The sequence below is a fragment of the Eurypyga helias genome, unplaced genomic scaffold, assembly GCF_000690775.1.
Source record: "Eurypyga helias isolate BGI_N326 unplaced genomic scaffold, ASM69077v1 scaffold2682, whole genome shotgun sequence".
Classification (NCBI taxonomy): Eukaryota; Metazoa; Chordata; class Aves; order Eurypygiformes; family Eurypygidae; genus Eurypyga; species Eurypyga helias.
Genome location: NW_010236491.1, coordinates 18,967 through 33,153, shown reverse-complemented (window position 1 = coordinate 33,153; position 14,187 = coordinate 18,967). Strand labels below are relative to the sequence as shown.

At 37.4% G+C, this 14,187-nt stretch overlaps 1 protein-coding gene across 1 annotated transcript in view; it reads left to right on the top strand.

The window, feature by feature from the left end:
- Positions 1-151: 151 nt before the first annotated feature.
- UCHL3 (ubiquitin carboxyl-terminal esterase L3 (ubiquitin thiolesterase)) overlaps positions 152-14,187 on the top strand; it is a gene marked incomplete at its 3' end in the record, with an annotated part of 27,604 nt that continues 13,568 nt past the window's right edge. Inside the window, exons 1-5 of the mRNA XM_010147096.1 lie at positions 152-157; positions 7,764-7,892; positions 10,932-11,088; positions 11,459-11,544; positions 12,610-12,657. Of these exons, the coding sequence (XP_010145398.1) occupies positions 7,818-7,892; positions 10,932-11,088; positions 11,459-11,544; positions 12,610-12,657 (366 nt within the window). The remainder of the gene's footprint in view (positions 158-7,763; positions 7,893-10,931; positions 11,089-11,458; positions 11,545-12,609; positions 12,658-14,187) is intronic.

Below are 14,187 nucleotides of genomic sequence, written 5' to 3'. Positions count from 1 at the left end.
GAGGGAGGATGGCGGCGGGGAGAGGGTTCGGGGCCCCTTCGGGCTCACCATCGCGGGCTGAGGGATGGCTGCTGGGGGCAGGGGAGGACTTAGCCCGTGGATCTAACTGGCGTCTTAACTCTCCTGTTTTCTGCTTGCTTTTCAGGTCACGAATCAGGTAAGCAGCTTTTATTTGAGGTAACCTTTAGTCTCTCTCTAGCTTTAGGCCCATCTTCTTTCATTTTCATGTAGTAAAAGCTCTTGCTTCTCCAACGAGAGTAACCTCTTCCTCCCCCACGGATATCTGCGCTGTCTTCTAATACTGGACCGTACTGGCGCCTCCTGAAACCTCCAAGTACATAGTATCATGTAAAGATATTCTACGAAAGAAAAAGCAGTAACAGAAAAGAGAATAGATGTTGTTTGGCTATTAATGTAATGTCTGATGTGTTCTAAGGTGGGTTTTAATTAATTAGAATAATGTTTTGATCATTAATTATGTTTATATATAATGTGTGCCAGTTCTGGACGTGTACATATGTTTGTGAATTTGTAGGGATCTGCTTACATCACTCTGTCGCAGTGTTTCTTCTTTGGCGGACCATATGAAATAATGTCATTTTACTGTATTTGCGCTTTGCTGCTTATTCACAACAATATCTGTGTGCTTTGTTGTTGTTAGTATGATAGAACCCACACTAAAGAAAGGAAGCTTGTTCTAATCCGCAAAACAATGGTGCTAGATAAACTAGCTGAAACGAAATCACACGTACTCCAACAATGGATCTTGTTCTCAATAATTAATTTGAGTATATTTAGCAAGCGTTGGAGGTCAGATGTTTTTTGCTGTTATTTCTCTAAAATGCTAATTGAATCTGTAAGAGAGTGAGGGGTTATTTGATGTTGGGTCATTTTGTACTTGGCTTTATAGTTTCACTTCACAGTTCTTACAGTATTGCTGCTGTGAAGCAATTTGAGAAAGTTTTAATTCCAGTCCTGAGTGGCTTTTTCCAAATATCTGTATTATTTTGTATCACTACATGTTTATATTATATGGAGAAAATCCTAGAAGAACTTTAAATGAACAATTCTGTACTGAAGACCCATGTCTCTTGCCCATTGGCTTTTCATTGATGTGTGGTATCTATCAATTGCGAATGATCATGACTTATAGGAACTTTTACTCTGCAAAGATTTTCTTATTAATATTTCTGTACAGAAAAGGCCACTTTATACCAGTTACACTTCCTCATTCACTATATTTTTTCAGTCTTAACTGAGCAGTGGTTATTATGTAGACTGAGAGATGTATTTACTTTTTTATTAAGATAAAAATGGTTAGTGTTGAATATGAATACACCTCACACTATTAGTAATTGTCCTTCTAATCTCATCAGTACACTGGTAAACTGTATAACAACAGGGCTGTTAGTCACCAGTTATTCATATCCTGCTTAAAATAATAATTAATAGTAATTTGAGATTCAAATGAAGTTGTGAACACATTTAAAAAAAATCCTGTTGAGTTACTTGCAAGGATAGACTCTTTTTTTTGTGGTACTGTCTGCTGTGCTTTGTAAAATAATGTAGAATTCTTAAGGATTAAAATTCACAATGGTGTGCCCCTAATAGCTGTAATGTAGTTTGATGCATGTATCTCTTTACACAGACATCTAGCCATGTGGGTTTTATTTTTTAAATTGTATTTTGTTTATTTTACTTGAGTATTAGACTATCACTGGAAAATTCTCTATCTGTTACTGTTATTGCTAGGTATTGTACTGAACTCTTAAAACCCCCAAAAATTCCAGTCACCTATAAGATGCGTGGATTCTTAAGTATTCAGAACTGTCCTTACAAATCAACAAATGCTTAGCCTATTTTGATTATTGTACAATCACATTATTCCCTTTTATTAAGTGGTAATTAGAAAGAAAATGCACCAAATGCAGTTACATTTGCTTTTACTGTGTTCTTACCATACTATGTGCTCTTTAGTTTTGACATGTTGCAAACTTAGGACTCTTTCAATCTTTGTGGTTGGTAGAAATTCAGACAATAATGGGGAAGAACTGGTATTTCTCAGTTGCAGGGTATGTGAAATCTTTCCAAAACATCTTTAAAGTTTTTCTCCATCAGAAGTCTAACATATTATTTATGTTATAATACAAGTCTATGAATTGCTAAATCCTTAGTATATATAGGATCTCTTTTTGTGCATGTGTGTTAGAATTATTTAAAAGTTCAGGAAGTGTCTGGTGACGACAAACAGGAATATTCTTTCTTGGCCTTTAAGACTTCCGATGGCAGTGACTCCCTCAACACACCACATCCACGTATCTGTAGTGGTCTTTCTGTATTCTTTCTTGGCCTTTAAGACTTCTGATGGCAGTGACTCCCTCAAAACACCACATCCACGTAAGTGGTCTTTCTAAGAGAGAAGTCAGTCTAGTACCATACAGTGCTAACTGTCACAATACTTGCTCCCCCGCCTCCACTTCTGCAGTCTGACGGAATGAATTCTTAGTCAACCTCTGGTACAGAAAGAGTTGATGATTCAGCATTTACAAAGCTCCGCTTTGTGTACGGTGATGACAGGGAATGGTTTCTTCTCTTGGACCTTCAGCCGGGGCGGTCTGATGTGACCAGTGCTACCCTTCTTCCTAAGTCTCTTACAAGACTTCCCACTCTAGTAGGAGAGAGACAGCAGTAAGATGGAGTTTATCTGCCTGCTGTTTACCAGATGTGTTTGACTGTGTATCTTGTTCTCAATTTCTTCTACCACCATCCAAAAAAATGACTATACAAATTTTTGGAGTGAAAAGATCAGCCACAACTGATTGTTCTTCACTATGATGTTGCTTCAGTCTGGCTTGCAACCCGCAGTTGATTCCCTAGCAAGCATAGATAAACAAAAAAGTGGTATTGGTGGATATCTTTCTTGATCTCCCATGAACTCTCTTACCTTTCTTCATCTCTCACATTCTAAGATACCCTTACTTCCTAGATAAGGTACTGTGGGGCAGTTTTGGATGCCCCATCCCTGGCCATCTTCAAGGCCAGGCTGGACAAGGCTTTGAGCAAGCTGGTCTAGTAGAAGGTGTCCCTGCGCATGGCAGGGGGGTTGGAAGTAGATGATCTTTAAGGTCCCTTCCAACCCAAACCATTCTATGATTCTAAGACATTATACTCAAGACTTAAGAGTTTTCCACATTTTATTGGGGTACTTGTATGCAAGTTGGAACCATGAAAACATAAAACTGGCAAAATGCACAAACATTTCAGACACTCATGAAAAAGACAAAGAGCTTTTGTGGGAAGAACCAACTGCTGTAATCCTCTTCTAAATGCAAACACAAGCTAAGACACCAACAGAGTCTACGTGTTTTGTAATTCTGCTCAGTGGATTAAAGCATCAGGTGCATCACAACACAATCACTGTTAAGACTTTCTTCTGCAAAAAACTAAACATGCCGATGGCCTTAAGAAACTGGAAAGACTACATATAAATAAAACAATTAAGGCAATCAATGTTTTGTAACTTTTTCATGAAATAACTTTTGGCACTTTGTTAAACTGAAGCTTGTACTTTTCCCCAGAAGGTAGTAAGATAGTGCATTAAATGGGTCTGAAGAAATTATCACCAAGAAAAAAAAAACCACAAACCACTTCTATTTGAGGATTTTCAGAAATTATAATATGTGGTTGTATCCAGCCCTTTAAGTATCCAATTCTTATTAAACTAACCTACGTTACAAATGTAAGTGCACCATATTTTGCTTTCAGTTCTTTATACAGCATTTCTAGAGGCATATTACAAAAACGTGTTTGCTTAAGAAGTGAAATTCCTTTATAGAAATAAGGGAACCACCCAAGCAATACTTTATTGTTTGGGTGTTATAAGGATATATTTCTTAATTCTTTCATTATGACATTTATGGAATTACAATGAAGGGCTAGTTTTTCAGTACATTTTAGAAAAGGCGCCTTTGAGGCCATTAATCAAAATAACTGCCATGACAAGGTGGCAGCAGCTGTAGAAACTTCAGTTCTATGCAGCCAGTCAAAAGGTGTACCAGAAGAAATACATGGCTGTAACTTACACGAGGTGCATTATTCTTCTTTACCAGCTACTCCTCACTTCATGTGGCCACAGTATGGTCTTCCTCAAACAGCAGATGCCCCATTATAACCTTCTTACTTGGGAAATTCAAGATTTATTATAAATTCTTTAATTTATAATTAAATAAATTCCTCAAAATAAAGTTCAAGGAGTACAGTCCGTTTATCATCACAATTGGTTTTAATAATTTTTTTCAAAATTTGCAACAAAGGCAGAATTAAGACAACACTTTCAGCTTCATCAGATGTGTGAGAAATCTTACACCCACAAAATTCTTATCCTTCCAGTTTTCTTAATTTTTTCAGTGTGTCTAAAAGAGCAGCACTGACTTAGCATTAGTGCTCCTGGTCTTCACAATGAGACATATGAAATTTTAACATAACCATCAAGCAATTTCAAAACTTAATATTTGGTATGCCCAGGCACTGCTGAATATATTGAACCAGGGCATCGCACAGGCAGAAATGCAAAGCGCACAGAAAGCCAGGCTGATCATTGACCCAGGCTTCCTCTAAAACTGCCTCAGCAAGCAAGACTTACAATGCTCCAGAGTCCTGAGATGGAGGTACTGAGCCACTGGTTCAAAACAGGATACCGTGTTATGCTGTGAAAAACACTTAGAGAGACTTGTTTCTATGATCTAAACAATTATTCATCGTGGGCACAAGCCGGATCAATCCACTCGTCCAGATAAGCTGTTGCACATGTTGTTTTTACAGTGTACTAAAGCAACAACTGAACTCTACTGGTTCTGTTGGTCCTTTAAGGCAAGGAAAATGGGGAAGTGAGGAAAGTATCTTTAGCACAACAGGATAACCTTGCACACCAGCCACTACTATCACTTGTTTTCCACTCTGCAGCACCCTACTCAAAGTATACAAAACATTAAATGTTTCCTTGTTGCAGTTTTTAGTTTATTCCACTGAAACAGAAATGAGAAACTAAGAAAAAAAGAACACAATAAAAGGCTAGAAGTGGCAAGTACAAACAGAGGAATGAAATACAGGGTTTTCGTAGCTTTCAACTACTGAGTAACATACAAAGATCTAAATCAATCTTTCAGCTCTTCATACAAATAATTCTTTAAAACCCAAAACAAGTTGCAATTTTCCCTCTGTAATATATCCATCTATTTAAATCTCAATCTGAGGTCTACATAGCTTGAGATATTTTAAACTATAGGATGCCATTCAACAACTGCCCTCCCACTGCATGACTATAATTCCTTCATATTTGTCTTCATGCTTTTTCTTTGCTGTGCTGTGCCGTGCCACAGTCTCAACACTTCCCCTTTGTTGGCTCTGTGGAAAGCTTTATGGAGTATTCTCTTTACAGAAAGACACAAAACTGTGCACTGGTCTTTCACCTGCTGCGGCTATGCTTGCAATAACAGGCTGTTTTACAAGTGTGCACATTATCTTCTGCTATTTCCATTGCATTTAGAACACAAGAGTTGAACTCCACCCCCCAAGTGAAGAAATAATTAGGCTTAACTATGTATTTTTAGAAGGACACCTCTGTTTCTCCACACCCGACACGCTTTCACTCCAACACAGCCCGACACACTTTCACTCCAACACAGTAGCTCATCTACAAATACTACCACCCAACACACTTGAGCAGTCGTGGGCACTGCCTTTTCAATGGCTTTGATCAGTAACCTTGTGTGACAGTGTCCCAGAGGGCATAAAACGGGAAGATCTTTTAGGCAGAATAAAGTTTCTTAAGATACTTTATTTCTGTATTTGCCTGACACCCTTAAGAAATGTGTTCCATAACTGGGTGAAGACTAGCTGTATCCAGTTTCTGTCATTTGTTCTATGTTTTGTGATCTTTATTACCCCTGTGACTTCAAAGCCACAACCGTCAAGGGTGTCTGTGGACTAAAATAAATTTCTTTATGTAGCTGATTCTCAGTATGTTAACTGCTTTAAAAAACAAAAAAAGGCAAGATCAAAGGCCTGAAAATAATGCTGGAGGGTAATTGAGAATTGGCAAGCAAGTCCTATGTGGTAAGAGAAACCCAACCTACAGCCGGTTCTCGGTAGTTTAACTGTGAACTACCTGACGCCGGTGTTTGAGCTTCATAATCAGATGCAGGCAATTACTCTACCCTTACCTGGATATAGAGAAGGCATGAGTTGACATAGAATCATCGAATGGTTTGGGTTGGAAGGGACCTTAAAGATCACCCCCCTGCCATGGGCAGGGACACCTTCCACTAGACCAGGTTGCTCAAAGCCTGTGTGCATGTGTAAACCTGCTCACTAGGTGGATTATGGAAAGAAGAGTGAGTCCTCTATGCCTTTCATTTAGGCTTAAGTGATTTTTAAGCATTTTTACTGCAAATGTATCAATAAATATATTTTCTCAAACAGTGTTGGGCAGGGAGTATGGTGAAGCTTTAAAAGTAATCTTTCCCTTCTAGGAAAGAAAACGGGCAAATTACACTGGTCTTCTACAGTATCACTTTTGGCAATAGAATTGGCAACTGCATAGCTGAGTTTTGTTGAGAGCTGGCTGAAGAAATACTTGAGGAGTTCGCTGTTTTTCCATTAGAGAGGGTAGAGGAATGTTATTTGCTGCATGGTTTTTTCAGGCATTTAAATTTGCACCTGTTTATCAGCAAACTGCAATTATTTTAAATTCAAGAGTCTCAAGTGACTGGATAAAATTTTTGCTATAGAGTATGTTTTTTCCAGCAGAAATATAGTAAGTTCTGAAATGTTAACTTTTTGGAAAATACACAGGATCCCCACATCTTTAAGTTTTTGTCCAAAATGTATCTCTCTTGCCAGTAAAAGTGCTGTTTCAATATGCCACAGTGTGCAATTAGCTTTTCTTAACAACTATGAATGGTCAGTGTGTGTATAGTAACAATAGTTTCGGAATTCAGTTAGGTTTTTCTAGACTCTGGTAACAGTCTCTCTTCCTCCTTAAGAGGCCTAATGTTAAATGAAAGATCCAAAATCACTTGGTATTGTGACAAATAAGAAAAACAAGCAGAAAGCCTTTGGCTTGGAGTCTGTTCAAAAGTTCTAAACAAGCAACTGATAATTACCTGAAGATTAATGATTATTTGTCTGGTACTTAATCTTTGTCTACTTCAAAATCTGTTACACTGTCATAGTCTGAAAGGTTTTTTTCATGTAAAAGAACACTCAAAAAGGTACACCTACTAAAATACATGCTCTTGTGTCTGCTCAAAAGTCCATTGACGATCACAATTTTTTGGAGTTGCTGAACCCCAGCAGCTCCACTAGTGTCAGGTGTTCTGAAGTACATGTGGAGTCAAGTAATACCATCAGCTTATTCATATGTGGTCTCACCCATGCCTTCTAATTAAAGTGAATATTCAGTACTTTTCTATTTTGTGACAAAATGCTTTCAAAATGGCTGAAACGCTTTAATGCTTTAGTAAATAGTGCTGGGAGTGTTTTCAGTTCCCTTTCAAAAACCTGCCAAAACAGATAAAACCTGGGGGTTTTATATATCGTTGTTAGCACTATGATTTATTCAGTGTTATTTATTAAAACTTGCATCCCGTTTATTCTCCTTAAATTTTGGAAAGTATGGGTTGTTGCAATGTATTTTGCATTGTAAATACTCTGTAACTGGCCGTACTCATTTAATATTATTCTATTTTTTTTTTCTTTTCTAGTTTTTCAAACAGTTAGGTATACATCCTGACTGGCAATTTGTAGATGTGTATGGTATGGAACCAGAACTGCTTAGCATGGTGCCAAGACCTGTCTGTGCAGTGCTGCTTCTCTTTCCAATAACAGAAAAGGTAAATGCTTATTTCATAATTAGCGAATCAATTTTGTTGTACGTGAAATGGGAATGAATAGTTTGAATCTTGTACTTTGATGTCATAATAGAATCAAGATGAGAATCAAACCTTATTGAAGCGACTTCTTAAAGAAGAACAACAAAATGATTCCTTCAGAACCTTCTTTTGGTAACCTGGCGTGTATATTTCCAGTTTCTTCTCAAGTTGGACTGGGAAAAGCTAATGTAGAAGCACAGTGAAATACACCTGCACATTTCTCTACTCCAGACAATTTCAGGCTTTTTAAAAAATATGCACTGTGAAATGGCTGAGTTCTGCTACTTTTAACAGAAAGCTATAATAGCATAAGCAGTAGAAGAGCTAGGGTGTAGGACTATTTCAATTGCAACGAGCTTCTGAGTTTTCATGCTGTTGCGCTGACGAAACTTCAATCCACTTTCAGTTCAATCATGAGTACTGATACGGCTTTCGCTTCTTGGACAAACGGGTTGTATTTCTTAGATAAAAGAAAATTCTTCTCTTTCTTTCTTCCTCTCTGTTAGACTTTGAAATACTTGTTTTGATAAATCTTCAAGTCTGCCTATTTTGTGCCATCGTATGCGTCTACATAGAGAAGACATCCATCTTCCACCTCCATTGAGTATTATGTAGGTTGAAATGTGTGATTCATATTGATCTTCCAATTTATAAACATCTTAAGTGATTGTGGTAATGTCAGCCAAAAGGTTTGAGGTAAATCTGCCCAAATGTCTTCCTTTTAATGTGTCTCTCAAAAAGAACATGTGCTTTATAAGGACAAAGCAGTAAGCTGTTAAAGCTTAACTTCTATACCAAAGCCTGCTTAAATAGAGAGAAGAGTGACAAGGTCAGTCTTCTTACTCATTAGGTCCTCTAAAACTTTGCATTCGCAGTTTCTCCAAAGAATCTAGGCAGGCAGTCCTTTTCAGGCTTGATTTCAACTACCCTGATAGTTTTGTATTTAAGCAAACTCTTAACTGTCCTCACCTATCTTCACAAAATTTCCTTTCTGTTATCTTTGAGGCAGTGTTTTGTGTCCTGTGATTTCTGTCTGGCTGCTTGAGCTACAGGTCTGAGCTCCTTCTGTGATTATCACTGTCACTTTTGCATCCTTACCTGTGCAAACTTCCTTTCGTGGACGATGCTATGGGAGCATCATCCCATGGGAAAGAACAACATTCCTGTTGTTCCAGAAGGTGTATCTGATTTCATCCTGAAGAAGCACATGACAAACAGAACCAGAGAAACACCATATGCTCTGTTTCAACGATCAATCAAATTTGACCGCCAGCCAAATATTTGAGATGTTCTCCAGCATGTTAATCCTCCAGAAACATAAGGGACACAAGTGTTTCTATCAACTGTTTAGCCCAAGCGTGTGCAGGCTGAATCATGTGAACTCCCACTATTCTGAAGCTTTTGTTATTCAGTGTGAATTCCACAAGACCCTTCAGCATTATTTTTATGTTTCTGGGGTATTTTCTCCTCCTCAGTCTCCTTTTAAATACCGCCTATTATATCCTGCTTCTATTTAATTTATTGTTTCTTTATGTTTCTTGGCTCTGTCTATGTTTATGAAAGTGTGTCGTAATTTTACTGCCTTGGTAAACACTTTTCAATCATGTCTTTTTTTCTTCTGTCTAGAGATTCCTTATTTTTATGTTTCCTATATATAAATTTGCTTGCACTTGCTTTTAGGGCAAGATAGTCTTGTTAGCATACAGATAATCTTAGGGTTATTGTCCAGTTCAAAGGATAATGATTTTCTTAGCCTGCACTGTAGGTGCTAGACAGCGTGAATACTGTGAGCGTTGGGCATTTTGGACATGATCCCATGAATACCTATTATGGAATAGCTCAGGGTAGGAAGGACCTTTTGAAGTCATCTGGTCTAACCCATGCTCAAAATCATATTTTAAGTATTATTGGTATTGATATATTTTTTTTTGCCATGGAGTTAATTTTGGTTAGCAGGGAGTGAATGGCAGTTTTATTGTTTACTTTCTCTAATCTGAGCTGTTGTCCAATTTTGCTCTATGAAATTTTTTTCTCCATTAAGGCTATTTTTGTTAACTTGTAGATAAGTGGTGTCAAATTAAAATGCTTTGTAAATGCTCTTTCTATTACTTAGACCACTCAGAATAAGCTGCAAGCGTGGAATCACTATGCTGGAAATACTTGTTGTTTCTGTTTGACACTGATGGTACATAAAGTCTGAGAGAGTTTTCTCATGGGTTTTCAGAAAGAGTTCCTTGATAACGTTCTGCATTCAAACTTTACTTTTGTCATAATTGTATAAAAAAAAAAAATCCCAAACAATCAAAAAACCCAACAATAAACCCTCCTCCCTGCCATCCCCCAAAAAAACCAATAAATCACCACCAATAACAAAAAAGCAACACGCTGTTGCACAGTATACCAGATCTTAGTCAATTGTGATCTTTACAAAACAAGTACTTTAGATTGTTCAATCAAACTACATTCTTTCTATTATTAGAGAAAATAAACACTTTATGAATATGACTTTTGAAGAGTTTGTTTTGATCCTGTGAGCATTATATAGATCTTACTTTATATTCCAGGAATAAATGAAGTGTAAGAATGAAACTTGTAAGACTACTTCATGCTGACTGAATACCTGTGTTATGGTTTGCTGTATAAAGCTTTGAGATCTCTGTCCTCATGAACTTTTTGTTGTATTGAAGAGAGATGGTGACAGGTGCTTGAATCAAGGAAACATTTTAAACATTTTTAAAACAAAATTCAATTATTTCAAAATTATGTTTTAAGTGTGACTGTGTTTTGGCTAGGGAAAAGGCATCGGTTTAAGAATTAATATAGGCTTATTGAGTAAGTTTACATATACTCATTGGATCACTAGTGTTAAGTGTTTCAAATTACAAGTTAGGTTTTGGTTTTCATTAGGTAGCTGTTGCTTTTTAAATTTTTTTCTGCTTGGATAATGCAACCGGTATCTGTTTGTATTGTTTGTGAAATGTCTGCAACTTTTCCTTCTAGTATGAAACTTTCAGAACAGAAGAAGAAGAGAGAATAAAAGCCAAGGGGCAAGATGTCAAATCGTCTGTGTATTTCATGAAGCAGACCATTAACAATGCTTGTGGAACAATTGGGCTAATTCATGCTATTGCAAATAACAGAGATAAAATGAACTTTGGTAAGTTTTTGTTGGTTTTTCCCTTTTTTTCCTTAGCTGTGAGGAGGTATAGAGGGAAGGGTAAGTTTTTGTTTTCTCTGAATGTAACCATTCATAAAGGACAATCTATTCAAAGAGTGTTTCTGTCTGTAATGATAAAAAGTGTTTCATGCTAATCTGAGGGCTAAAGTACTCAAAATGTTGCAAACTGCAGCAGATGGCAATTCCTCTTGCATGAGCCTTCAGTTTCTTAAAGATAGGATGTCATTATATATAAACATACGATGTAAATCTTGTGTTGGCTATAAGCATTCTGTAAACTTTAAATCATGTTGGAGTTAAAGCATGACTCAGAATTCATTAGTGTTATGTCTTTTTAATTTTTTTTAAGAAACTAATTCATCACTGAAGAAGTTCCTAGAAGATTCATTATCTATGACTCCTGAAGAGAGGGCCAAGTATCTAGAAACTTATGAAGTTAGTATCATGTTTTTTTACTTTTATTGAAATGGTACAAGAATTATTTGCATGAGCAGGTACTGTCCTTAGGACTTGACCCAGTGAAGCACTTAAACAATCCAGTTTTGCGTATGAGCTTGTGATCAGCTAGTTGCTACAAAAAAACCCTACTTTGATAAAATCCATTCTGCTGACTGAACTATGGGCAGGCAGGAATACTTTAAACTAACGATATTCCTCGTCCGTATTAATTCACTGGCTTAGTTTAAAAGGACTTTGAAATGGATGAGAAACGTGTGCATAGTCTTTTTGGTGGGTTCAGGATCCAGTGTAATAGTCAGGTTAAGCTGATCTGGGGCTATTGCTGAAAGGATGGTTCTACTGCCTCCTGTCATTTGTGCCTTCTGATCACCTCTCTCTGGCTCTAGCATTTTGGGGAACACAAAGAACTGATTTGGCAGAAATAGAGCTATAGCTGATAGTGTGTTTAGACAGACCATTAGTGCTGTTTAAAAAGATGTGGCAGAAATGTCTGGCCGGTGGTGGAAGGGGAGAATGGTGCTGTTACTCCTGATGGTAATGATGAGGCTCTCTCAAAATTAAAACCTTGATGAGTTCCAAGTCTGAGTTCAATTTAAAGTTGTTGTAAGGCCCTCAGGAATAAGGGTGTTAACATGTGGCTGAGGGGAGTAGTAACTATCGGAATCAGTAGGGGTTTGACGACATTTTCTGTAGAAATGTTGAACACAAGATGTCTGAGCACAGCTTCTGTCTAAAGTGTTTTGTCTCCTCAGGAACTGATACATAACAAAAAAACTTGACAGTAGTGTTCTGTATGTAGAAGTGTCGTTACAAACTGTTAGGTGTTTGATTTGAACTGGACTGTGATGAAACTGAAAAACTGGTCTTCAAAGATCCTTGGAAGTGGGGATGATTTGTTCTTTCTTTCTTTATTTTTTTATTACAAACACTGATCAAAAATAGTTACAGCCCTGGTGTTTGTTAAAATGAAGAGCATACAGTGACTCTTAAAACACTGAAAGACTCTCATTTCAAGTCTGATTGAGTTTGTTTTAATTTCAGGCTATTCGTGTCACTCATGAATCCAGTGCCCATGAAGGTCAGACTGAGGTATTGATTTTCTAAAAAAAGTCTTTGTTAATAAGTACTTCGAGTTGAATAAAATTTAAATGAAAATAATTGTATGTTAACAGTTTACAGTGAAATGGAGATTATTTCCTGGTTTTCAGCGTTGTGTCATTGGTCAAAAATCAGGGCGCAGAATTAAGGAGTGTTGTTGGGGGTGCGTGTGAAGCAAACTTGAAGCTTTTCAGGTTGCTTGGGGTTTGTGTTTTGAGCTTTTGTATAACATCTTTTCAAGCTTCATTTCAGAGTAAACCAAGCACTAACAGTATTTTTAATGAAAGTTGAGGTTTTCATTTGCAGATTCATAGCTGAGCGTACAAGATCCGTAGTAATTCTACAAGTAGAACAAATGTTTTATGAGAGTCTGAAAAGTTTTACTTCAGGAAAAGAAATATTACAATACTCACTTTGCCATTGTGTACATGCCCTTTGGATACAAATACTAATTCAGATAAATTCTCACTAATATTTATGTTTTATAAGTTTTTATCCACCAACAGATTGGGTAACATTAAAAAAACCAACAAACAACAACTGCAAAAGCATAACCAACAAAAAGCTTTAAAGTAAGCTTGACATTGACCATGTTTCAGCTTTAGTCATACTAAGTTGTTTTCCATCTTTCCAGTTCAGTTTTCAGTATCTTGCACAAAATTGATGAGGTGTTGCTAGCACTGATTTGTTTGACGAAGTGAGGAGCCCTCTTTTGTAGATGGGACTCTAGTGGCTCATAGGTTTTGGTTTTTTTAAGCACAGTAGATAAGACTTTCTTTTTTCTTATGGTTTGTGCAGTGTATTCTAAAACTGCAGGAGAAAACAAAGCAGTTTTTTCTGCTTCCCCCTCACCCCAACATCTGGGAACCTCTACTTACTCAAATGAAGGGTGGATGAGACTTAAGAGAACTGTTTCAACCATTTATCTTAGGGATATTCAACTTCTTTGTGATATTTTGTTTTAAAATAAAAACACACTTTTCTTATTTCTTTCTCTAAATTCATAGAATCATGGAATAGTTTGGGTTGGAAGGAACCTTAAAGACCATCTAGTTCCAACCCCCCTGCCATGGGCAGGGACACCTTCCACTAGACCAGGTTGCTCAAAGCCTCATCCAGCCTGGCCTTGAACACTTCCAGGGATGGGGCATCCACAGCTTCTCTGGGCAACCTGTTCCAGTGCCTCACCACCCTCTCCATGAAGAATTTCTTCCCGATATCCAATCTAAACCTCCCTACTTTCAATTTAACCCTGTTCCCTTTGTCCAGTCACTACAGGCCCTTGTAAAAAGTCTCCCCCAGCTTCCTTGTAGGCCCCATCAGATACTGAAAGGTGCTGTAAGGTCTCCGTGAACCTTTTCTTCTCCAGGCTGAACAAGCCCAATTTTCACGTCCTTTCATCATAAGAGAGGTCATTTAGTCACATGGGAGCATTGCTGTTCTCCCCCCAGTTCTTCGTGCTGTGCAGCACTCTGGCATTACCGTCACTGCAAGCACAGGACTTCAAAGGCTGGCTGAAGC